Genomic DNA, 24,768 nt, shown 5'->3' with positions numbered 1-24,768 from the left:
GGTCGCCCGAGATAGAAATGGAAAGGTCTAGGAAGGGGAGGGAGGAGTCTGAGACAGTCCAGGTGAATTTGAGGTCGGGATGGAAGGTGTTGGTAAAGTTGATGAACTGTTCAACCTCCTCGTGGGAGCACGAGGCAGCGCCGATACAGTCATCGATGTAGCGGAGGAAAAGGTGGGGATTGGTGCCAGTGTAGTTGCGGAAGATGGACTGTTCCATATATCCTACAAAGAGACAGGCATAGCTGGGGCCCATGCGGGTGCCCATGGCAACTCCTTTAGTTTGGAGGAAGTGGGAGGATTGAAAAGAGAAGTTATTCAGGGTGAAGACCAGTTCAGTCAGTCGAAGGAGGGTGTCGGTGGAAGGGTACTGGTTGGTGCGGCGGGAAAGGAAGAAGCGGAGGGCTTTGAGTCCTTCATGATGGGGGATGGAGGTGTACAGGGACTGGATGTCCATCGTGAAAATAAGGCATCGCTACCTACATTCCCTGCAATCAGCCGTACCCCAGCTCAGGGTAACCTACCTTTAATATCTACAAGACTGTCTCCTCTCTCTCTCAGGTTTAAAATGTACAAGACCGTCTCCTCTCGCTCATACTTCTCTCTCTTTCTCTCTCTCTGTGTCTGTCTCTCTCTCTCTCATTCTCTCTCTTACACACACACACACCCACACCCTCCCTCTCCCCCCTATCCCCCCTTTCTCTCTTAACCCCATTCTCCCTTCCCCCCCTTCTCTTCCCTCCCCTCCCCTTCCCTCTCTCTCTCTCACTCCCTCTCTCACTCCCTACCTCCCTCCCTCCCTCCTTCCCTCTCTCTCTCCCCCTCTCCCCCCTTTCTCTCTCCCTCTCTCCCTCCCTCTCCACCCTCTCACTCCCTCTCCACCCTCTCACTCCCTCTCACCCCTCTCTTCTCCCTCTCCCCCCCTCTCTCTCCCTCTCCCCCCTCTCTCTCTCCCTCTCCCTCCCTCTGCCTCCCTCTCACCCCCGTCCCCTCTCTCTCCGCCTACCCCCTCTCACTCTCCCCCTCTCTCCGCCTATCCCCTCTGCCCGCTCACCCCCCCACCCACTCCCTCCCCCTCCCACCCCCGAGCTCTCTCCTCCCTCCCTCTCCCTCCTTCCCCGTCCCCTCCCTCCACTCTCCTCCCTCCCCCTCCCACCCCCGCCCTCTCTCCTCCTCCTTCCTCTCTCCTCCCCCTCCCCCTTCCTCCTCCTCCCCCTCCCCCTTCCTCCCCTCCCCTCCCCCTTCCTCCCCTCCCCTCCCCCTTCCTCCCCCCTCCCCTCTCTCCCTCCCTCCCTCCTCCCCTCTCTCCCTCCCCCCCCCCCTCTCCCTCCCTCCCCCCCCCCTCCCCCTCTCCCTCCCTCCCCCTCCCTCCCTCTACCCTCCCCCTCCCCCTCCCTCCCTCTACCCCTCCCTCTCCCCCACTCTCTATCTCTCCATCCCTCTCTCCTCCCTCCCTCCCTCTCTCCATCCCTCTCTCCCCCACTCCCTCTCCCCCTTTCTCTCTCCCTCCCTCACCCCCTCACCCCTCTCTCTCTCCCTCCCTCACCCCTCTCTCTCCCTCCCTCTCACCCCTCTCTTCTCCCTCTCCCCCCCTCCCTCTCTCACACCCTCTCACACTTCTCTTCTCCCTCCCCCCTGCCTACCCTCTCTGCCCCTTCACCCACCACCATCTACCCCTCCCCATCCCCCCACCCACTCCCTCCCCCCTTCAATTATCGCTCCCCCTCCCACCCCCGTGCTCTCTCCTCCCTCCCGATCCCCCTCCCCGCCTCCATCCTCCCCCTCACCCCCACCCCCTCCAACCCCATTCCCCTCCTCCATCTCCCTTCCCTCCCTCTCCTCCCTCCCCCCTCACCCCCCACTCCCCCTCCCCTTCCCTCACCCTCTCCCTCCCCTGCCCTCTCCTCTCTCCCCCTCCTTCCCCTCCCCTTCCCTCACCCTCTCCTCTCTCCCCCTCCCCCTCTCCTTCCCCACCCTCTCCCACTCCTCCCTCCCTTCCTTCTCTTCTCCTCCCCCTCCCTTCCTCTCCTCCCCCTCCCTCCCTTCCTCTCCTCCCCCTCCCTCCCTTCCTCTCCCCCCCTTCCTCTCCCCCTCTCCCTTCCACCCCCTTCCTCTTCGCCCCCACTTCCCTCTCACTCTACCCCCCTCCCCATTCCCCCACCCCATCCCCCCACCCACTCTTTCCCCCCTTCAATTCTCCCTCCCCCTCCCAAGCTCTCTCCTCTCTCCCCCTTCCCCTCTCCCCCTTCTCCCCCTCCCCCTCTCCCCCTTCTCCCCCTCTCCCCCCACTTCCCTCTCCCCCACTTCCCCCTCCCGCCCTCTTCCCTCTCCCTCCCCCCCCTCCCGCCCTCTTCCCTCCTCCCCTCCCCTGCAGAGGTTGGGATGAACTGAAGTTTACACTGATTGGAAGCTGGGAAGTTGGCTTATCGAGCATTCAAGCAGTCAAGTCTCAAGGTAACAATGGCAAAGAGGAAGACTTTAACAAACACGAGCTGTGACAGTTAGTCTGTTGATGTTATTGAGATGGCACTAGGAGATTTGATGATGAAATGGATAATGACTAGTGCTCAACACAACACCAACATCAAAGTTCAGCTTAGACAATTACCAGGTTATGAAACAGTAGCCAGTTAATAGAGGTGGTGGATGGATTGAGAAAAAGTGGTGTGACAGAACAGTCTCATAGGCATTTTGATGTAATTATTTCCTGATATTGACAAGGGGCAGCATCTAGATAAGAATCTGAAGAGAGCAAAAGGTCTCCTCCAGACTGCTCTTTGTCTATGATTCAGTTGGTAAGAATGGAAGCAAATGAGGATATTTCTGCTCAGCTGGACAAGATTGAGGAGGTATTGTCTCCCATGATCACAATTGCAAATAATGCCATCTCTAACTTTGCTGAAAATAATTGTGTCTGAAGTGGGGACAGAAACGTGGAGCATTCAGATATTGAATTGTGTGCAAGATAGAACACAAACCTTGGTGAAGACAATCCGCAGATCTTTGCCACGCATACCCGTGCAGCCAGATTCATACAAACGCTGCTCCAAATCCAGGTCAGTTGCTGTCATTTAATACTGGCTTACCCACTTGTCCAAAAATGACCATTTTTGTGCCCCCCCCCTTAAAGGAGTCATCTCCAAAATACCAAGAAAAGTACGCGTCAAACGTTAACTGCAGATGATATTTAGAATCTTTGTATAAAAGTGATTGGAAGGCCCCAACTAAAAACTAATCCCACGATAGAATAACTCTGCTGAGCTGGTCTGACATGTCACTAGATTGCTACATACCATGGCAGCAACATTTTGATCAAATTCAGGATTGGATGCCAAGTCTAGTGAATGGGCAGAGGGTAGTGTAACGGTAATATCAATGGACTGGTAAGCTAGAGAACCAGTCCAAGAGTTCATAATCCCAACATTGATGCTTGCAGAATTCAAATTTAATGAATAAAGCTGAAAATGAAAACTAGTCTCAGTAATGGTGACCATAAAATTATCATTGACTGTCATAAAATTCATTCACTAATTTCTGCTATCCTTCCCCAGTCTGGCCTACATGTGACTCCAGATCCACAATAATGTGGTTGACTCTTAATTGTGCTCTAATATAGCCTAGGAAGGCTCTCAGTTCAATATGGGAAATAATACCTGATCGTGCCAGCAATACCCACATCCTTTGAAATTGTTTGCAACATTGAAATTATCAACACAGTCCATGAAGTCATCTCAATTGCTGACCGTGATGGAAATAATATATTACCTTCAAATAAAACTCAATCATATTGTAGCTGCAACTCATTTATTTCAACAATAACAGTATACATTCTTTTTTACAACTTTTACTTTCAAGCTTTGCCACTACTTACAATATATGAAAACAAGGTATTGCACAGTCAATAGTAGTTTGGGCATTATGAACACTTTAAAACTTCAACACTGCTATCAGCATTGAATGTTCGCTCCAGCTCAAGTGATCTTTAATTTCAATTCGACAAAGTTGTTTCGAAGCACCACCGTACCTATCAAACAGGAGCTAGACTCTACACAGGCTGTTGCGCTGTTAAGTTGAAAAAGCTTTATTTATAACTTAGAAAAATATGTAACAGCAAGATGGAGACTGTTCCACTAACCTGAAATAAAACACTAAACACAAATGGATAATAAGGATATTTAGCTAGAGAGTTTCTTTGTAATAAAAGCAGAATAATTTTCAATGTAAACTATTAGTTGGATTGTAACAAACATACTTAATGGTTTACTCCTTCTGCATATTTGTAATCTACAGCCAAAAACATCGAGCAGATGGTTAAAAATATCAAGAGCTTAGTGTCCAAAAATTAATTTTATTAAACACTGCAAATTGCTAATTTTCTTTAACTTATTTACATGAAACATTCTTGCCTTTTACAGAAATAAATTTTTCATCCATCAAAAAATAGGTATTGTATTTACTTTACATGTACACAATGCCAGTAAGACTACATTTTATATATCTTCCTTGCATGGCACTTGCTCTCTCATTTTATGTGGTGATTCATCTATTTTGTTTTTGATGGGGTAGCCAATGTCATCTTCTCCAAAATACTGCCGCACCATATTGATGGTTAACCACAATATTTTAAGCTTTGAGTACAAACAGGGCAAAGCTTGAACTTCCTTGTTGTGTTGGCTTCAGGGCCTAACAAGGAAAATGTCAAATATTTTGTAGACAGTGCATAAGGAATAGTAACACATTTCAGAGCACGGATATTAATGGTCAAATCGTTATCCAAATGCTCAGCTCGTATCACTGTGACTTCCGTGCATATATTATCACAACAGTGAATGGCATTGGATCCAAACATTAATCATGATGCACATGAATGACCCAAAACAGATTAGGTTTAATATCTCACAGGAGATTTGGGGAAAAAATATATTACAATGCTTTGTTCCCTTCATAACAAAAGTATATCAAGGTGCAACCAGGGGTCAGCATTGATCCCACAAGCTAGTACAGGAGTGGAATCTATCTATCTTCTTTCACTCAGACGTTAGACAAAGTGCAAAAAAGTTAGAAAAAAAGAGATGCAAAACTACAGGGAGAAAAGCAACCAATTGCACACAGCCAATTTGTGCCACTGTCAATATTTCCTGTAAGATGCATTACACTTAAAAAAACAATGAGGGGCTCAGCAACATCGAATCAAATCTAATTGTCATCACAGAAGAATTTTGATAAATTCACAGTATTCATTTTGAAAAATGCAGGTGATCAGTTTACATATCTTTTAGCTTCTTCTCTAATTCTTCAAAAGCTTTAATGTTGGCTTCATCTATTTCATCTTGGACCTGCAAGTTAAAAAAAAAATCAAAGCAAAGGGTACCAAAGCTATCCGTGAAGATCTACACTGTTTTTGTATCGACAATGGGTTGGGATGGCTCAGCGGTTAGCACCGTTGCCTCACAGCACCAAGGTCCGAGGTTCGATTTCAGCCGCGGGTGATTGTGCGGAGATTTTCTCTGGGTGCTTCGGTTTCCTCCCACAGTCCAAAAATATGCAGGCCAGGTGAATTGCCCATAGTGTTAGGTACATTAGTCAGTGGGAAATGGGTCTGGGTGGGTTACTTTGCGGAGGGTCGTGAGCCGAAGGGCCTGTTTCCACACTTTGTGGGCGGCACGGTGGCACAGTGGTTAGCACTGCTGCCTCACAGCGCCTGAGACCCGGGTTCAATTCCCGACTCAGGCGACTGACTGTGTGGAGTTTGCACGTTCTCCCCGTGTCTGCGTGGGTTTCCTCCGGGTGCTCCGGTTTCCTCCCACAGTCCAAAGATGTGCGGGTCAGGTGAATCGGCCATGCTAAATTGCCCGTAGTGTTAGGTAAGGGGTAAATGTAGGGGTATGGGTGGGTGCGCTTCGGCGGGTCGGTGTGGACTTGTTGGGCCGAAGGGCCTGTTTCCACACTGTAAGCAATCTAATCTAAAGTTTAATGTGGAAACAAAATGTCACGTCTCCATAAAAATAATAGTTAATGAAACATACATTTTATAACCTATTGTTGATCAATTTATTCATCACATGAAGGATGCAAAATTTGTTTGACAGCAGGATAAGCTAGTCTTTGAAGAGTATTAATCTCAACCTCCCAGCTGGGAAAAGAGGACTTATGAAAATGATCCAACATGTGAGTAGACAATATTGGAAGAGACCTGGCAATATTTTTAAGATTGAGGAATAAAGGTACCTTAGTAACAAGAAAACATGGTTATGAATATGAAAGCAAGGCTTAGAGTTGAAAACAGTTGCATATATGAACACAGTTTTGTTCTTAATGACAACAGAAAGTGCTCGGATGTGGGCACAATTACAAATGTTTAAAAAACTTTTAGATAAGTACATGAATAGGAAAGGTTTGGAGGAATCTGGATTAGGAGCAGGCAGGTGGGACAAGTTTAGTTTGGGATTATGTTCAGCATCAAATTGTGGTAAAGTAGTATGAAGAAATCTCAGCTGTTTCCAAATTTTACATCATGTTTCACACATAGGTGTTAGACCTTGTAAGGTAAGAAGCTTCAGAATAATCTAACAGAAAATACTCTTCACTTCAAACTTTGAAGCAGGTACTAAACCAGTAGATGATGATGCAACTTGGAGTACTGTGTCCAGTTTTGGTCCCCACACCTCAGGAAGGACATAGTGACACTGGAGCGTGTCCAGCGGAGATTCACACGGATAATCCCTGGAATGGTTGGTCTAACATATGAGGAACGGCTGAGGATCCTGGGATTGTATTCACTGGAGTTTAGAAGATTAAGGGGAGATCTAATAGAAACTTACAAGATAATACATGGCTTGGAAAGGGTGGACGCTAGGAAATTGTTTCCGTTAGGCGAGGAGACTAGGACCCGTGGACACGGCCTTAGCATTAGAGGGGGTAAATTCAGAACAGAAATGCAGAGACATTTCTTCAGCCAGAGAGTGGTGGGCCTGTGGAATTCATTGCCACAGAGTGCAGTGGAGGCTGGGACGCTAAATGTCTTCAAGGCAGAGATTGATAAATTCTTGATGTCACGAGAAATTAAGGGCTACGGTAGAATGTGGGTAAGTGGAGTTGAAATGGCCATCAGCCATGATTGAATGGCGGAGTGGACTCGATGGGCCGAATGGCCTTACTTCCACTCCTATGTCTTATGGTCTAACTTATGGGTCAAAAGGAGCCCGACACCACCCTTAAAGGAAGTTCTGAATCTGATGAGAGAAATGCTTAGGTAAAGGGATCCTCTCTCAGTTTGCGCACCCAGTCTCGATGATGATGAACAAATAATAAGAGCAGCTGCAGAGTAGAACCTCCTTTACTCTCCCTAAAAATGGTGCTCACGCTGCAGCATAGCTCAGGAACAGCGGTCTCTGCATTACATCTGTGTCATGTCAAATGTCCATCCTAAACAATTTGATAACAAATTAGGGCACTAATACATTAGAGTACTTAACTCAAAAATGGATTGAGACTCCTCAAACTTATTACATTCCTTTACAGAAACTTAGGAATCTTGGCAGAGGTTGGATTCAACACAAAATCGCTGTGTTAAAACCATCATATATTCAGGCACAGTAATGTCCTGCCTTTTCAGTATTTAAAATGAACACCTGACATCTTGATATTGGAGACTGCCTATGTTCCAACGTGGTTTATCAAATGAATTTTATTTACGTAATTGTTTGGAAAAAACAAAAACATTCTGTAGACATAATCTGGCTCAATGCGTCAGTCCCATCTCAACCACAAGCCAAAACTTGACATTCAAACAACCAAACTTGACATTCTGAAGGATTTATATAAGTCATCAGCAATCCAAATTAACGATTTACCTGTATCACCTCATCAACCTCAGGAATGTAAAACTGCAGCATATTTTGGATTCCACTTTTCAGCGTAATAACGGAACTAGGGCAACCAGTGCAAGAACCTGACAATTTCAGCTTCACAACGCCATTTTCAAAACCCTTAAAAATGACATCTCCTCCATCCTCCTGCACAGTAGGCCTGCAAATGTGAAACAGAGACAGCGGCTCAGTATTTTAAAAAATTGATATCATTTGTGAAAATCTCATAGATAACTTTTAAAAAGAAAGTTAATGTTCCAGTGAATGGCTGAAATGGTTGCACAATGAGAATTCAAGTATTAAGACTTTTACTGTAACAGTAACTAAACATTGACTAAATTATGTGTTGAGTTATAAAGTTGAAAGCTGCTGAATATACTGCACAAGACAGGTTGGACACAGGAACCCAAATCATCCAAAGTTTAAATTCACAAAAGCAAATAAAGATCACAGGGACCAACATCAAAATCAGGGTTTGGTGTCTGACAGTAATCAATGTTGACTAAACACTATTCAGGAGATAACTCATATTTTAAACTACAGGCAAGATTTAACACTTGACATTTAAATCTATGGAAATTCTCCTGGTAGAAGACAGGGTGGTGGTGGAGGGTTATTTTTCAGATTGGAGCCTGAGACTAGTGGAGTGCCATAAGAATCAGTGATGGTTCTACTACTTTTCATCATTTATATAAATGTTTTGGATGTGAACATAGGAGCTTTAGTTAGTAAGTTTGCAGATGACACCAAAATTGGAGATGTGGTGGACAGTGAAGAAGGTTACCTCAGAGTACAACAGTATTTTGATCAGATGGGCCAATGGGCTGAGGAGTGGCCGACGGAGTTTAGATAAATGGGAGGTGCTGCATTTTGGAAAAGCAAATCAGGGAAGGACTTATACACTTAATGGTAAGGTCCTGGGAAGTCTTGCTGAACAAAGAAACCTTGAAGTGCAGGTTCACAGTTCCTTGAAAGTAGAGTCGCAGGTAGATAGAATAGTGAATAAGGCATTTGGTATGCTTTCCTTTATTGGTCAGAGCGCTGAATACAGGAGTTGGGAGATTAAGTTGTGGCTGGACAGGACACTGGTTAGGCTACTTTTGGAATACTGCATGCAATTCTGGTCTCCTTCCTATTGGAAGGATGTTGTGAAACCTGAAAGGGTTCAGAAAAGATTTACAAGGAGGTTGCCAGGGTTGGAGGATTTGAACTATAGCCACAGGGTCAATAGGCAATGGCTATTTTTCCTGGAGCATCGGAGGCTGAGGGGCGATCTTGTAGAGGTTTATAAAATCATGAGGGGCATGGATAAGATAAACAGACAAGGTATTTTCCCTGGGGTGGGGGAGTCCAGAACTAAAGGGCATAGATTTAGGGTGAGAGGGGAAAGATATAAAAGAGACCTAAGGGGCAACTTTTTCACACAGTGTGGTGCATGTATGGAATGAGCTGCCAGAGGAAGTGGTGGAGGCTGGTATATTTACAGCATTTAAAAGGCATCTGGATGAGTGTATGAATAGGAAGGGTTTAGAGGGATATGGGTCAAGTGCTGACAGATGGCACTAGATTAGTTAGGATATCTGGTAGGCTATGGACAAGTTGGACCGAAGGGTCTGCTTCCATGCTGTACATCTCTATGACTCTGTGACAACACCTCCTAAATAGACACCATTTTGCAGGAACTAATCCGAAGTGATTCCTACACATCTGAATACTGACTAATCCTCAAATTGGCTTTCACTGTATGAGCTTTGTCCCTTTAACAAGTGTGGGGCAAGGGGTACTAAGTGATGACTAACATGCTGCTGCCACCAGTGTAATAACGCACCAGATCATCTACTGGATTATTAAGAGCTGACAGGTGAGCAAAGATAAGTATCTCGTTCTATCACAGACCTTGTCACTGGCAGAAACTGCCAGCCAATCAGAGGCTAGCAGTATCTGGGTCCTAAAGCCTGCCAGGCTAGGCCCACTTCTCAGGGGATTCAGAGAGGAGAGGATATGTTTTCTTCTTCCAAGATAGGGATTGCAGAGGAAAGGGTAGGCTAGCCTGCCACCCATGCCTTCCACTACCCAACAGTTAACAATTAGGACACTTACTGCTAATCACTCACTGTCACTGGTTCAATATTCCATAATTCTTTACATAACCCCATGGTGACTGTGCTATCATTCCAACTGTTCAAGGAGAAAGATCCACCTTCACCTTCTCAGGGCAAAACAAATGGTGCCTCATCACATCACAACAATAAACAGAAAAAGTATATATTAAGGGCAGCACGGTGGCTCAGTGGTTAGCCCTGCTGCTGCACATCGCCAGGGACCTGGGTTTGATTCCAGCCTCAGGCCACAATGTCTGTACGGAGTTTGCACATTCTCCCTGTGTCTGCTGTGTTTCCTCCGGGTGCTCTGGTTTCCTTCCACAATCCAAAGATGTGCAGGTTAGGTGAATTGGTCATGCTAAATTATCTGTAGAGTTAGGTGCATTAGTTAGGGGGAATGGGTCTGGGTGGGTTGCTCTTCGGAGAGTCGGTGTGGACTAGTTGGGCCGAAGGGCCTGTTTCCACACTGTAGATAATCTAATCTAAAAAATGGTTAATGACCTTATTCTTGTATCCAGTAGTTCCTTAATCATTGCAACCACTTCATCATCTTCCTCGCTTCCCTCTGAAGAAACTAAATGATCAAAATAGATAAAAAAAAATAAAATATTATACAAATGGTAGACATCTTTACAACCCCAATAAAAAACTGAAAATCAACATTTCATACAATGATCTCTACAGGTGTCAATCATCAGGACTAAAATTTCGCTGGAATACATTACATTTTCAATGGAAACGTACATCTGTATAAGACTGACATAGACTATAGGGCACAAATAGACAGGCAGGTATTTCCTGCCCTGCTGATTATGGCACTGTTCTATTTCCAGTTGAATCTACTTTTGCACTCGGTATTTCTCCGACAAATGGAAAACTTCCCCCAATTTACACTAATTCTAGGTTTGCTAGTGCTGTCTGATGCCACTTGGACAAATGCAGCCTTGATGACAAGGGCAGGCACTCTCACCTCATGTCTGAAGTTCAAATGCAATGAGGGCCAAACCAAACTGAGTGTCAGTAAATAGTTTATTATTGAGAACTGGGAGTGGTCTGAACGGATCTGAAAGAGTCATTACTGAGGAGCCCATAGTTAGACCATCCATTATGATGATGTCATGTGGACCTGTGAACATCTGGTCCTCTTCAAAGACACTATACCAACATTAATGTATCATGTTGATGTAGTCTGTAAACTATCAATATACAATAAACTACATCTTGGTGCATTAGGAGTTTAGGTAAGATCACTACAATATTGGACTAATTATCTGTGCATGTTTTGTGTGGTCCACAGTTTTATTCCAAATTTCTAAAAAGTGCAAAGGCAAATCCTTACCAGAATCAGATTGTGGTATATCTGTTATTAACGGAAGACCGCTAGCAAAGTAATCTACAAGGACAGCTGAAATTTGAGGTGTAAGCACGTTCCATTCCACTTCACTTTCCTGTGAATATTTAATACTTTAATTAACCCTGAAGCACTATGTTCATATTTTACACATCAAGCAAAATATAAGGGTGGTAAATAATGCTCACCTTATTTACTGTAATGAAATCAGGGCCAAAAAACACACTTTTCACCCCTTCTATTTGGAATAGCTGCCTGAAAAAGAATACAGTCATGTGACCGCTTACCCCAAAAGACTGAATAACTTGCCTTTTCAATTAAATATTAAATACCTATAAACTACTATTATTTTCTGTTCATTGTACATAGCATATTATAAATTTAACTCCTCAGTAATAAAAATGCACAAATACAGAGAGATAACATCGCAAGTTTGATGAAAGGGGAGGTAAGAGTTTTAAATGCTAAGGATTAATCATACATAAAACTTATGACTGCTTGTCTCCTGTGATTAGCACTTTACTTATGGATACTCTTGTAACTGTAAGGACAGTGAGGAACTTGGGGCCTAATCAAGCAACTCTATTGCAGTCCAACTGAAGTCAGCTAATTAAATAATTAACTTTATTTTCAACTGCCTATTAATACTGTGATCGGAGTTCCACCAGTATTAATAAAAGGAATTAAATGCTTGGGTACAGAGTGGGAACATTATGAGTTTGGTAAAAGGGGAAAGCGGTACTTGATTCCCTTTATCTTTCTCTATTTTGAGCCTTAAGTAGACCAGGAGTTGACAAGCTGAATAAGAGGGGTGAACTTTAAAAATAGACAAAAGTGATATAGCAGGGAAAACATAAACTCCTCAAGAGGAACTGAAAGCTGGTGCAGACGAGTTGTGGACTTGGTAAGTAAAAGCAGGTAAGTATTTCTAGTGTCTAGTCTTACAAGCAAGCACTGCGGTCTTTAGATTAACAGTGTTTGAAGACTTAAGGAATAAGAGAAGATTCCAGGTTTATATTTAATATTTCTTAAACTATAGGAAGAAAATGGAAAGAGAAGTATGAGGGCAGTGGTGATGGAAGATTCTACTTTAAGGAGGTTTCCATGGCCGCAAATCAGAGTGGTATGTTGTCTCCATAATGCCAGGTTCAAGGATGTGACTGAATGGCTGCAGGACATTCTGAAGGGAGACAGACAGACAGAGAAGCACAAAGCAAATGTAGAGGCTAAGGAAACTAGTGCTAGCAGCAAATAGGGCCACAGTACAAAAACAAACGGTGAACATGTCAATAAAGGGAAGTCTCAAGACACAGTATCTGAATGCAGGGCACATCAGCAAAAGGTAGACAAAATTAACAGTCCAAGTAGTTGCAAATGGGTACAATATAATTGCAATCGTAGAGGGAGATCGGAGGGATATCCAGGACTGGAAACTGAAATTTGAGAGTAGTCAATCTTTAGGAAAGACAGTAAGAAGAAAAAGGAGGTGGGGTGGCAGTATTAGTGGCAGGTGAAATCACAGTGAGAAAAACATTGTTTCCTTAGCCAGAGGTATCTGAATATTCTGGCAGAAACATGAACAGATATTGGGTACTCCATATGGAATATAAAAGAGCACTTCATATACCATATCCAAAATACAAGCTAAGCCCTTTACATTCCAATCCATAGATTCATAACCTACTTGTAAGTGTAAAGTTCACAATATATGGCATGTGTGGATCAGTGGAAGCTTGATAGTCAGAATGTCATGGGATAAGTCCCACTCCAGAGACTGGAGCCCATAATGTAGCTTGCCACTCCAGTGCTAAATTGCAGCTTGTTGTTGGATACATCATCTTTTAGATGAGAAGGAAATTGAAGGCTCTATTACCACATTAAAGCATGAAATTTTCTGATCAACCTAGATGTAGTCTGAGCCAACTGTTTTCCCTCAGTTCATATTATGGAGTCATTGATGACATCAGTGTTTGTCTGACCTTGTTGTTGACTGCTGTGTTTTCTCTGAAGGAGGAGTGTATATTCTTGAAACACGCTTAATCAAATGTGAAATGCTGCGGGATGTCATGGTTATGTAAAAGAGTCTAGATCGATTTCTGTCTTTTTTTTGTACCATTCCATAAGGGTCCACATCTTGCAGTCTGTCCTGGTTTAAACCTGGTTTGTTATACTTACTTGGCAAGAGGTGAGCAATGAGCTGCACTGACATTTGGGAAATCCACACTCCCCGATGCTACGATTTGACGATCAGCAAGAAACTTTAAACTGTTGGGGTTTGGTGTGTCCTGGGTCTGTATCGCCATGAATCGTGCTATAAAGAAATTATTGTATTAAAGAATATTTACTATAGCTGACTCTAAAATACATTCTTTACCACATTAGTTGATCCATCCACAGATTTGTTGTATTTAAGTAGGCAATAATTGTGAAGTGTGGCTGTGCACTCATGTACATTGCATGGGGCCTCAACTACTTACACTGCAATTATCTCAATCTATCCTGTAAAACTCTGCTTTTAACAATCAGCGGGAAGAGGTCGATCCTTTGTTTTTCTAGGTTGTATATAGGTCATGGGTTCAGAGTTTATCATTGAAGGAGCCTTAACAAATTAGAGTTAAAGACGACCTAATGGGCAACGTTTTCATGCAGAAGGTGAAATGAGCTGCTGGAGGAAGTGGTGGAGGCTGGTACAATTACAACATTTAAAAGGCATCTGGATATATATATATATGAATAGGAAGGGTTTAGAGGCATGTGGGACAAATATTGGCAAATGGGACTAGATTAATTTAAGATACCTGGTCAGTATGGATGAGTTGGACCAAAGAGTCTGCTTCTGTGCTGTATATCTTTATGTCCCTATTGCATATTGGAATGGGACCATGTGCAGCCAATGTGTGTAGGTGGTGGAAAGACTGACAATCAAATCAAGATATATGCAGCTTTGAACCAGCTGAAAACCAACTCTGAGAACTCACTCAGGTAGACTTTCTAAAAGGAGGCTTAAAAAACCATGTATTTTAAAGAGGGTGCTATTGCGAATTGGTGCTGATGAGCAGGAGCTGCCACTTTCAGGAATCGGTTTAGAGGCAGAAAATAAGGATTCAAAAGCAAATGTAAAACTTACAATGTTCTATTTGGATATCAGATAACACTCCATCTGGTAAGACAGAGATAAACTCTTCCTAGGAAACTGACATCTGAGTTGTATGACTAATGGAAGGCAGGTGTTTGGGATTATGTTTGGAATGGACTGGTTGGACGGAAGGGTCTGATTCCGTGCTGTATGACTGACTGCTAGGAGCAATCAATCATCAAGCTGCCTAGCCAATAATTTAAAAACTGACATCGTCAAGCACAAACAGCATTCCATTTCTTCTGCAAGTACAGGTAACACTCAACTGCCCTCCTAAAAAAAACTGCAGACCTTCAGGATAGCCTCAGCCAGCAGCTACAAATCTATAAACTTTCTGGGTTGCATGCAATCTGCCAGTATCTTGATCTCCAAGGCTCCAACCCAGCACAAGCTGGGGCTTCAAAGTGATCTGATCTCAAAGGAAAGGTTGGGCAGTCAAACTAGGAACAGGCAGATACTGTTTTTATGATGTTTGATTTGTGCCTTTTACAGTTTTAAAACTTATTGCACTTGTGTCACCATGGTACCCATGAACTGAAGTAGCCAAAAACTAAAGACCAGAGCACAGCTTCGATAAAAGTGAGTATTCCTGGAACGTGTAAATATCTTGCAGAAGCAGCATGTTTCCAACAGAACACAGCAAGATCGTAACTTCATGCCTTGGAGGAACTGAATGACTACAGACTGTCATCCATAATTCCTATATGATCAGGCTTTAAGATAAAAACATATCCACTATTGCCACAGAATTGCAGTAAGTGAAATATTTCTCTTAAGACACAGGCTGCAAAGTTTAAGCTAATGAAAACTTAGTAACTTTTTTTTTGGAAAACCCAGCTGTCTTATTCAACTCTCTACTACATCAATTCTGCCAGGAATAAACTTGTAGAAATGTTTTCAGGCCTGCCCATCACTTCAGAACATCAAACATTACAGACAACTGCTTGTATTTTGGGTAAGTAACACCACAGAAATACAATTCAGAATTCACTCTGAGTAACAACATTTGGAACGTCTTGCTTAAATAGCTGTGATGTAACTCATTCAGTTAGTGTGTCCATAATACATTCATTAATTGAGGCACAAAAAATTACCAGAACTACCAGATCTCTGTAAAACTCTTTGCTTCAAAGTGAAGTGTGATATTGAGTTTAGCAGAGTAACTGATTGATGAAATATTGACCCTATTATATGGCTAAATGTGGCGGGCACTTTGCAATAGCCTGACTGACAGCAAATTAGTAATCAGTCTGTTTTAGAAGGTATTGATAGGGAATGATGTTGGCCAGGACACCAGGGGAACTGCCTATGCTTCTTTAAATCCTGCTATAGGATCTTTCACTTCTATACAAACAGACCTGGCTTCCATTAAGACTGCACTCTTGAAACACAGCATTGCCTCAATGAGAGCAAAGTGCTATGTAAATGAAAGCTATTGTTGTTAACATTAAAGATTCCATGATCAATACCAATTTCAAATATATTATGAGAATTGCCCGTTCTCGTTGCTGTCTTTGTGATGTTATTGCTGCAAAACAAAGGTCAGGTTTGTCTATTAAATAAAGGTTGTTGCAACTTAAAACTAGTTAGTTGATATGCAACTAATAAGACTACAGAAATGAAAATATAATCTCCTGTAGGTCACCAACAGAAAACTAACATTATAGCCCTGCCTGAGCCAGTGAGCAATTTTCAAGGTCATTTCATCCATTTTGTTTTTGCTTTACTTTTGCAAGGTTGGTGGATCATTTTGTAGACTCCAGACAGCTTTAAATAAAGTTATAATAATCTGTTACATATTTCGCCTCTCCCAGTTTAGCTGTGATCAGTAGGTGAACTTCATCTGCCATTTGAAGAAGTAACAGAGAACCAGGCAGCCCTGTCATTACCTGCACAGATTCCACTTGAGCTTCTCCCGAGTGTTTGCTCTTGTTAACAATAGCTAAACAATCGTTCCAAGTATTGGTTATGTTAAATATCAATTGATGGAGTCAAGGTCAACATCAAGTCACAGTAGTATCTGTGCTGGTGAAATCTACTTACTAGTTACTGGAATATTTTCTTAGAACTTGAATTTTTGCAGAGCCTGATGTCCCACTGAGAGCAGTTAAAAGTATTTATAGGAGTAATCAATTTATACATGGAAAGATCATATTTGGAGAACAGCCCAAAAAATGTATATGACTTGCTTTTCATGTCAGCAATATAGAAATGTGACTTCACTTTTTGAGTTTCTCTGTACATTAACAGATAACTTGCACTCTCTCATGAAACTATCCATTAAAAAGCTATTAAAATAAATAAAATCACTTGAGATTTCCTTATAATATATCAATATTCAATTAAAAATAGCACAATCAAAATGACGGCATTACATGTATTGGTGAGAAGACAATGAGCTTTCTCTACCACCTAGTGGCTGTTACTTCAGCCGCAGATTATAGTTCAAAAGCTTGAACCTGCAATTAAAAATTATCACAATGTATCTTAAATATAAAATATAAGGAATTAAAGAGAAAATGTACATTTGACATTTTTCGACGTCACATTGTAGAAACACATTCTTGTACACCAAGTCATTAGTATCTACAATAACTTAGTTATACTGTAACTTTAACCATGGCATTTCGATAAACATTTAAGTACATGAGTATGAGATTGGTAAAAGAATTAAGTTGTATTTAAGCTCTGCAGCGTCTCTGATGCAAATTGACACCCTTTTGCTGAACAGAGATTTACTCCATCAACGAGCACTGCTATGATGTATGATAAGTTGCTTTAGGAGAGACAAGTTCCTTAACACATTGACAGAAATATCACACATGGCTGAAAAAGTAATAAGACGAATGCATGTCGATGATTAGTCAGGATATCATCTCGTACAGACACAGGACTGCCGCGCTACGGCAGAACAACAAAATCAGTCAAAATCAATTAAATCTAACACACTTGACTGTTATACTGAGGCTTCCATTGAATCTTAACCAAGGGCATCATTCATGCTTTCAAAGGGTAAATGCTAACTAATGAATATGCAAATGAAAAATAATGTTCTTTTAAATATCTGCTGGCATTTTGCTGCCATTTGGACCAATATGGTAACATGCACATGACAGCTCAATAGCAAAGGCTGCGTGCTCACTAACATGGATGTCAGCTACCGTGACAGGCTGTCAATAAACCTCATCAGTATTTTAACTCTCTTTGAAAGTTTTCATTAAGGCTTGATGTTTATACAAAGATAAATGAGGTTTTCAACAGAAGTTGCCCATTTACAGCCAACAGGATGAGGAGTCTACATAATCTACACTTCATGACAGTAATCGTCATTTTAGTTTATATTAAAGCATCCATAATGGCCAAGATAGGAAAGCAGAAGTTGCTGGGACATCAGTGGTAACTGATCATGCAGTTGTAAAAACTGCTACACCACTGGATCAATCAATCTTTGCACTTTGTGTTACATTGACAATAAGCTACATAGAGGAATGACACTTCAGTTGGACACTTCTTAATTCAAGGAAATGTAACACATGATTTTTGGCTATAAAGTAGCAGTTTCTCATCATATAAAAAACTATGCTAACAAGTACAATGGATTCATTTACTTGAGCATTTGTCCAGTACATATACATATATCTTATTTAAATGAATGATAATTTCCCCAGTGAATGAAACAAAAGTTATTTCCCAAGAACATAAAATATCATTGCCAGAATATCTACTGCCTTTTAATTGGCTATTTCATTAGCTGTTTTCCCTTAACAACAGAAGAACAATACATTGTTTCACCCTTTGTCACATCGCAGATTTGCCAGTAATAGGATACAAATATCTTGTTGACACGTCCAAGATTCATTTTTGTTTCAGAAATTGAGAACAATCTTAAAATGATTGTTGCTTCACTCTGAATGACTGGAGTGTCTGAATATTTAATTTTAATTAATGAAATTTACAAAGATTTTTTTTATTCTATTACTGTATTTCTCAAGGCTACAGTTCCACAATAGTTGGCAGTTTAAGAGCACTGATTCAAGCAACCTTTTTTTATGTGTCCCTGAAATACAGAGTATTCAAAAGCATCAAAATCTTAAGACCAGGTTTACCCTCCCTTAACATCTATTATCATTTGCAAATACTTAGTTAACGGCCATCAGAAACCAGTTTCCTGATCCTATCCTCAGCTGCTGGCCTGGGTGTCAGTCCCACAGTAGTAACTCTCGTGATAACCTAGGATGGTATATTTTCCTGAGAGTCTGAACACAACATGGAGTGTGTGCAAAATATCTATCAAAGGGGAACATCTCAGATGCAATTTTTAAAGCATTAGGAATGCAATCTATGTCTTTTTGCCATATTTAAATGGTTTTGGTTAAAATCTGCTGTTGACTTGGCTAAAAAAGGTGTTATCCAGTAACAGTGTCTATGGCTTTTGGTTCAGCTATTTCGGAATGGATTTACACTCTAAATTCTATGGCACAGCAAACTGATTTGTTCTGTGCTCACGAGCGTGGTGCTGGTAAAGCACAGCAGGTCAGGCAGCATCCGAGGAGCAGGAGAATCGACGCTTCAGGCATAAGCCCTTCATCATTCCTCACTTTCTCCCTGTCCCGTGCTCATACCAAGCTTCCAGTTTAATCCAGAAGCAACATCTGACATAAAAGAAAACTCTGTCAAGGTGGTAGGCTCTTTTATGGTTTGCTTCTTTTATGTTGCAAAATCAATGTGGTGTCAAACATAGTTTACAAAATATCACAGGATATACATTGAACCATACTGATAGTTGCAAATATTTCAATTAATAGGTTTTCCCCAAAGGTGTCTGGATCATTTGGATCACTCAGTCTGTCAGCTGCTCATTAGGATAAGGAATGCGCCTTTTTAAAGTGTAGGGTTTGGGTCAGTGGGGCCAGGGTCGAGGAGGATGAGCAATCCAGGGAACAACACTTGGAAGGTACATTGAGAAAGGAAAACTAAGCTTAGCAGCAAACTTTTGAAGTAAGTAACAAGATCTGGAGGAGAACTGCCAATGGGTCCTTGCAGGAAAATCTCCTCATGGGCAAAATCCTACACACTTTAACTTATGGTAATTGTTTAATGGTACAACATTGCACTGCTACATCCTTTGTACTCCTGGCCTTGCATTTTATAATGAAAGCCTTTCTACACCTATATATAGAGGAACCTCAATTATCCAGCATTCGATTATCCAAATTTCAGATTGTCCAGCAAGATCCCTAGGTCCCAACGCTCACCTAAACTATGTTTTCCGGCATTTGGTTATCTGGCATTCGACTAACCAAACGAAATACTCCCCACCGTACATCTTGGTAATCAAGGTTCCTCTGTAGTTTGCTATTTACCCTGTTCCATTTTGTTAAATCATTTCTGTTCTGCCCTTTGTCCAGGCTATGCTTGGTCACCTTATTATTTCTCACCCTCAACTCACCTCCACTGCAAAACTCTGCAATGTAGATAATCCTCTTCCCTGTGACCAGTGACTGATCTTTTAGTGTCATACTGCAGCATGGTTTCCAAAGAATGGTTATAATGTAACAGTTGGCAAATACATCATGTGTGTAGGAGTGGGTACTGCAGATGCTAGAGATTAGAGTCAAGATTAGAGTGGTGCTAGAAAAGCACAGCAGGTCAGGCAGCATCTGAGGAGCAGGAGAATCGACGTTTTGGGCAAAAGCCCACTCCTGCATCGATTTTCCTGCTCCTCGGACGCTGCCTGACCTGCTGTGCTTTTCCAGCACCACTCTAATCTTGAAATACACGTGTATTAGTAGCGTTGTGAAAATGACGTGCTTGTAAAAACAACAAAGTTCAGCACCGGTGAAATCAGAGACCGAAAGTAGCCGAGGGATGAAGTGATTATGGGAGCCAGGGTTCGAGGGAAAGGCAGTGACCCAGCAGTGATAGCAAATGGCTACTGATGGGTGGGAGGGGAATGTGGTACAGGGAAAGACAGCAGTCTCCAAAGATCAAAAATATATATGGGTACTCCTCCTTCCACAGGAGTAAAATTCAGCCAGAAAGCTAAACTAGATGCAGTATGACCAGGAGGAGTGGCCGCTGTATAAGCCAAAAGAAACATTATTTCAAATTCTCAAAGATCGAAGCTGAAATAAAAATGAATATTGCGACTACAGCACATCTAGAAGAATGGGCATGGAAATGCAACTGGCAAGGGTTACATTCCTACCTGTGGCAGGGAGACATAATGGTATGCATAATTGTAAATATGGAAATTTGATGAGCTAAGTACTGCTCAGGGACAATAGAGCCCTGAGAAAGTGTGGCAGCAGAAACTGAATATGGATGTAAGATTTATACGTAAACACACAAATGCTCGTGTATACATGCGTATGCTTCCTCCAACATCATTCATGGGCCAAAGGTGCAGTGAAGTGTAACTGAACAGGAAATGCATGGGATCCTTATAGGGCGCTCCCTCCATCCCTCATAATCAGAACAAATTGGAATGGGTATATATGCTTCATCTGTGAAATTATTGAGATAATATATTTCACCCAACAACCAAACCCTCAATTCAGCCAGGGAATTCTGGTTACTCTTGACAAAATCCTTTGTGAGTGAAATATCAATTTGTAAATTTTGCCATTCCTTACGCATTAATAGGGACAACACTTCAACATTGACAGTAAAAACAGGCAAATCATCAAAGTCACACACAACAGTCGAGAAAATAATATGAATTTTAAAAAGTATTGAGCTTTAGTTGTTAGGATATTTTCTATCACTTGGGCCAACTGGTGTTTGCACTGAGCATGGAGGGGAATATTTATAATGCATTTTGATGTGGAGCTCAGATGTTGTGGCCAAGTGAATCAGTCAGCTCTGAACCATGTCGAATGACCATCTGGTAAAGTATGAGTCACAGGAGACTCAGTATTCACAAGATTACAGATCTATCACAAAGAGTTATGTAGAGGAACAATTTGTAATTTTGCAATTAACGGAGGAGAAAAAGGACTCTAAGAAAGAAAGAATGTCTCAAAGGCTACCCATAAAAATAGCAGGATATGCTCAAATTCCTAAACTATTGTGGAAGATTAAATTTTACATATAAACATTGCAAATAAAATTAAAGAATCGTTAATACCTGGAATCCTTGAAGGTGACTAAGTAAAAATCAAATTATTGTATACATAGAAACTCAATCATAAGTTTCGGGGTACACATTTTCTGTCAAAGGATGCTAATACATTAATATGATCTTATTTTCACACATCCAATTCCTTATAGATAGGAGCGAAATCTTCTCAAATTTCAGGAACTCCATGCTATATCTTAAGATGCAAAATCGAAATTCAATGACACAAAGCACTGAATTACAGGCTTATGGGAAATGCAAATTGTTAAAAACAGTCAAACAATATTGTGTTTTAGGTTTCACAAAACCTGAAGTTGCACAGAAATTCCATTTTATTCACGCCTACAAAGAACACACTTTAACAGATTCAAGTTGTTTATGTGACATGTTATAAATCAAGTCATCTATTAATTGCCCTAATTCTTGAAAACTACTGTTTCAAGTTACTGCATGATCAGCAGAATGGAAAACCCACAGGCAGGTGATTTCTTGCTGCCATCTAGTGTTAGCTGTTGGTATTTTCGACCATAAAACAACTTTGAAATGCAGGGAAAGAAAGTTAAATTTAGTTAAATGCAAGATCGTTACCCACAGCATGTAAAAGCTCAGCATGGTGCTTAACACTAACATATATTTTTGAAAACGCTTAAAAATATAGTGCTATTTCTGTAACGAGTTATATCCACTGACTTCTATTCACTAGTAGAAGCAAGAACATTCTGATAAATAATCAGATCACTAACACTATGCAAGTGTAAGAAGGGCTTATGCCCGAAACGTCGATTCTCCTGCTCCTTGGATGCTGCTGACCTGCTGCACTTTTCCAGCAACACATTTTCAGCTCTGATCTCCAGCATCTGCCGTCCTCACTTTCTCCTACACTATGGAATGCTTATGCAAATTTAGCACATGCTTTTGTTGTTGCATTAAGACAGCATTGAAATTAATGCTTATGATAATATAATTAGTTTTAAAGTAGTTATGAAAAAGTACAAAGAAAAATTAAATGTGAAAATATCCATTTGGAAGAGAAGCAAGTCTAGTGATTTGAGAAAAGCTCTAGCGCAGGTGCATGGGAGTAGGAAAAATATGATAACAGCTCAATTTTTTAAGATTCATGAAGAATGAAAAATTACTCCAAAAAGGAAAAAATGAAGGCCAAATTATAAATAACACATTGGCTAGATTTTGCGCTACTCATGAAACTGTCAGCCACTTCTGGAGTCCGCACATGGAAGTTAAACGTGGACACTGCTGTCAGTTTTCAATACTTCTCCAGGGAGAGCACTGTTGAGGTTCCCCCAAAATGTAATCAATTAGAACTCACTGAACTGATGGGAAGAATGTTCTTGCATTATTAATCTTACTGTAAAAACATTTGAGAAAGTTACATTTTCTCAAATGGAGTAGAATTAAGATTTTAACAACATAAAAAGTTCATAATTACTGCTAAATGATGCACATGGCCCTGAAAGAGTATATTACATTCCCTACAGTGTGGAACAGGCCCTTCGGCCCAACAAGTCCACACCGACCCTCCAAAGAGCAACCCACCCAAACCCATTCCACTACATTCATCCCTGACTAATGCAGCTAACACTACGGTTAATTTATCATCGCCAATTCACCGATTTGGTGAATGCTAATTTTTTTATGAAGAGAAATTCTACATACAAAGATTATTTATACTCAGTTTTTACTTTAATCCTATATGCAAATGAAAATCACTTATTTTTTATGTGTAAAATTTAAAATTAAAAGTGAGGACAACTCAGTGGGTTTTGACTTCTTGTTTGGCTGTCTTTGGGGATACTTTGCTTTGCTTGGTAACTTTGTCCCTTGATGGTATCGCCAATGCTGAATGCCTGGAGGTCCCACGATTTAATTTTAGATTTGAGAAAGATGACCTAAACAACCTGGAGATTATTAGATCTTTGTGAGTTGCTTTCTTTAAGGCCTTGTTTTTGCCATGGATCAAATGAATTCAGTCCATAAACTGCACACCTATCTGAAAATAATGTCCACAGGATAAGCTGTCATTTTCAGTTTGTTGGTTTCATTTTTTCTTGGATTAATCAGTTAAGTTTCTACCATTTCTGATAGTATAATGTGCAGTCTTTAGGTACATTTTTTGGAGTTGTTGTACACAGAGTACAATTGCTTCATACACTAAAGACTTTATGTTGCAAATTTTGTCTGCCTACCGACAGGCTGATACAGTTAATGTAAAGATGGGCAGCCTTGAATGCATGCGATTTCCTAATGTTGTCAAGAAACAATACATGGAGGACAAAGTTAGGATTGCAGATGCTGGAGATCAGAGTCGACAGTGTGATGCTAGAAAAGCACAGCCGGTCAGGCAGCATCTGAGGAGCAGGAGAGTCAATGCTATGGGCAAAAGCCCTTCATCAGGAATGAGGCTTGTGGGCTGGTGGCGGGGGGGAATGGTAGCTGGGAATATGATAGGTAGATTAAGGTGGGGTGGAAAGGTGGTAGGTCAGGGAGGAGGGTGGAGCGGATAGATGGGAAAGATGATGGACAGGTCAAGAGGGCAGTGCCGAGTTGGATGCTTGGGACTGGGATAAGGTGAGGGGAGGGGAACTGGGCACATTGATACAGTGTGGTTGCAGGGTATCAAGGTGGAAGAGGAGGCGTTCTTCCTACAGGCATCATGTTTTTAGGCTTTGGCGATGGAGGATACCCAGGACCTGCATGTCCTTGGTGGAGTGCGAGGGTGAGTTAAAGTGTTCAGCCGCGGGGCGGTGGGGTTGGTTGGTGCAGGTGTCCCAGAGATATTCTCTGAAAAGATCCGCAAGTTCGCGTCCTGATGAGACCACATCTGTCCTGGTTTTAGGGTGGAGTTCAAGGGGGGAGGTGCGGGAAGTGGGGGAGATGGCATTGCTGACCATATGGGAGGGGAAATTGCGGTCTTTGAAGGAAGAGGCCACCTGGGATGTTCTGTGGTGGAATTGGTCCTCCTGGGAGCCGATGTAGAGGAGGCAGAGAAATTGGGAATAAGGGATAATGTTTTTAAAGGAGGCAGGGTGGAGCAGGTGTAGTCCAGGTAGCTGTGGGAGTCGGTGGGTTTGTAGTAGATGCCCATGGTTAGTCAGTCACCGGAGATGGAGATGGAAGGTCCAGGAAGGAGACAGAGGTGTCTGAGATAGTCTGGGTGAATTTGAGGTCGGTGTGGA

At 41.8% G+C, this 24,768-nt stretch overlaps 1 protein-coding gene across 1 annotated transcript in view; it reads right to left on the bottom strand.

Annotated features, from left to right (window-relative positions):
* Window positions 1–3,784: 3,784 nt before the first annotated feature.
* The window catches only part of LOC132834918 (NFU1 iron-sulfur cluster scaffold homolog, mitochondrial-like), a 37,669-nt gene continuing 16,685 nt past the window's right edge, over window positions 3,785–24,768 (bottom strand). Inside the window, exons 3-8 of the mRNA XM_060854057.1 lie at window positions 13,494–13,629; window positions 11,507–11,573; window positions 11,307–11,415; window positions 10,469–10,541; window positions 7,851–8,025; window positions 3,785–5,333 (exon numbers count right to left, since the gene is read on the bottom strand). Of these exons, the coding sequence (XP_060710040.1) occupies window positions 5,262–5,333; window positions 7,851–8,025; window positions 10,469–10,541; window positions 11,307–11,415; window positions 11,507–11,573; window positions 13,494–13,629 (632 nt within the window). The 3' untranslated portion in view covers window positions 3,785–5,261. The remainder of the gene's footprint in view (window positions 5,334–7,850; window positions 8,026–10,468; window positions 10,542–11,306; window positions 11,416–11,506; window positions 11,574–13,493; window positions 13,630–24,768) is intronic.

Source organism: Hemiscyllium ocellatum, chromosome 43, assembly GCF_020745735.1.
Source record: "Hemiscyllium ocellatum isolate sHemOce1 chromosome 43, sHemOce1.pat.X.cur, whole genome shotgun sequence".
NCBI lineage: Eukaryota > Metazoa > Chordata > Chondrichthyes > Orectolobiformes > Hemiscylliidae > Hemiscyllium > Hemiscyllium ocellatum.
The sequence above is the reverse complement of the archived record's forward strand: the minus strand, read 5'-3'. Positions and strand labels throughout refer to the sequence as shown.